Source organism: Phanerochaete carnosa (genome assembly GCF_000300595.1).
Source record: "Phanerochaete carnosa HHB-10118-sp unplaced genomic scaffold PHACAscaffold_492, whole genome shotgun sequence".
NCBI classification, from domain to species: domain Eukaryota; kingdom Fungi; phylum Basidiomycota; class Agaricomycetes; order Polyporales; family Phanerochaetaceae; genus Phanerochaete; species Phanerochaete carnosa.
Genome location: NW_006768119.1, coordinates 1 through 1,807, shown reverse-complemented (window position 1 = coordinate 1,807; position 1,807 = coordinate 1). Strand labels below are relative to the sequence as shown.

Below are 1,807 nucleotides of genomic sequence, written 5' to 3'. Positions count from 1 at the left end.
CGTCTTTGACTCCTCGCCGTCTGGATCGAGTTCAAATATTGCGTCACGTTTCTTGCTGAATGCAAGTCGGTGAGGTCATCGCGACCATGGGACGAACACTGTGTGATGCGCACTAGTATCACGCAGGGCTGTACCGGTACACCAGGCGGCGCGTCTCGTGACCCTTCAAGACGGCCCTGGGCCCGCAATTGGTCGGCTGCTCGCGCGAGGCCGCGATCTGTGGGTACCACAATCATTTTTATCGTCACACGGATTCATGTTTTTAGCTGAGGCATATGACCTATCCTTCGCAGAGCTGCGGGCGCGATGGCACGGCGTATTGGCCGTACGCAAGGCATCCTAAGCGCGAGGGGTCGTCTGGTCCTCTGAAGCAGCTCGCTTCTACGCAAGATACGGAGGATTCGCATTGCAGAATGAGACTCCGTGGTGTCCTTGGACGAGTCAGCTAGGACCAAGAGGGTGCGTTGGACGGCATCGTCTCCGCACTTTACTCGCAGCTTATTCTCCATGCTCTAGCCTGCGCCAAGTGCATGCCCCTGCCCAAATGAAAAAGCATCCTATCGATAATCCTGCAGGGGTCGAGGTGGCGGCAAGCAGCCTTTCGGCCGACTGGCGGTGGACGGTCTTCATTCACGTGTATTGTCTTTGAATATCACTATAGTATCCACCCGCTGAACAATTCACTATCATAATTAGGAGTCTTGGGCATATATCCCCCGAGCTCCGCGTTCACGCATTCGTTGCTGCACCTATGAACGATGGCCCTACCGATATAATTTACCACTGTATGCACCGGTGGAATATACATGTACAGCCTGAGCCTGGACTGTTAACTCCAGGACCTCCGCCGTCCCGCTTCTGCCCACGCTGCCTCTGGTCTCGTCAGCTCATCCATCGACCTTGCTTCCCCTACCCTTCGCATCGCATGACGCCGCGGCTTGTGCTTAGCGGCCGACAATGAAGACCGCGAGTTCGGACAATCGGGCGCGTTTCGGATTGCTGGCGCCGGAGGGGCGTCGTGTGACGTCGTGCAATGTGGTTCGGCGTGGGCGAGCCCTTGGGGCGGGTCGGATGAAATGACCAGTTCGGACGACGGTGATGGCTGCGGTCCAGACGATGACGACGGCCGCAATTCGGCCAGCTGTTCCTCGCCGTGCGTGCCCGCGGCGGAGGCGGGTCTGACGCTCTTCGAGAGCAGATCGCACTCAACATGCCAGTGGCCTTCGTCCTCCTCGCTCTTGACGTGCCCGATCCAGGGACAGCCGTCGACCTCGCATGTGGACCCGTACGATTTGTGTGACGTCTTGAGCGCGCCGTGTAGAAAATACCGGATCTCATTTTGGTTGCCGCGGAGCTTGTCCAGCTTGTACGCCTTCTCAAATGCATGCAGAAGTCGCCTGAAGAGTGCGCCATACCGCTCCGTCAGCGTCGCACTCTCCACACGCAGTCCCAAGATCCGCTTCTGATGGTCAGTTCGGACGTCAACGCCGTTGCCGCCCTGCGAGATGCCTGCCGCGGTATCAGCCGGTGCGGCAGATTCGAAAGACAAGATGTCCGCCGCCCTGATCATCCTCCCCAGTACGTCGACCACAACTTCTCGAGACGCCACTTGCATGTCACAGCAAAAGAGCCACACCGTTGCTGTGGTAACGAACATCTCGACGGGTTCCTGGTCAGCATGTGTGAGCTCGGATGGGATGCAGTTCGCCAGGAGCAGCTCGCAGTCGGCAGCTGTGGTGTGCCCCTGCTCAAGCACTGGAGAGACACGCCTGACATGTTGGCAAATGTCCCTCTTCTAGGCTATGTG

The 1,807-nt window shown here is 58.1% G+C and overlaps 1 protein-coding gene across 1 annotated transcript; it reads right to left on the bottom strand.

The window, feature by feature from the left end:
• Window positions 1-829: 829 nt before the first annotated feature.
• PHACADRAFT_202698 (uncharacterized protein) lies at window positions 830-1,657 on the bottom strand (the record flags this gene model as incomplete). Its single annotated transcript, XM_007402853.1, has 1 exon — window positions 830-1,657. One exon carries the CDS (start codon window positions 1,655-1,657, stop codon window positions 830-832), a length of 828 nt encoding a protein of 275 aa, XP_007402915.1.
• Window positions 1,658-1,807: the final 150 nt, after the last annotated feature.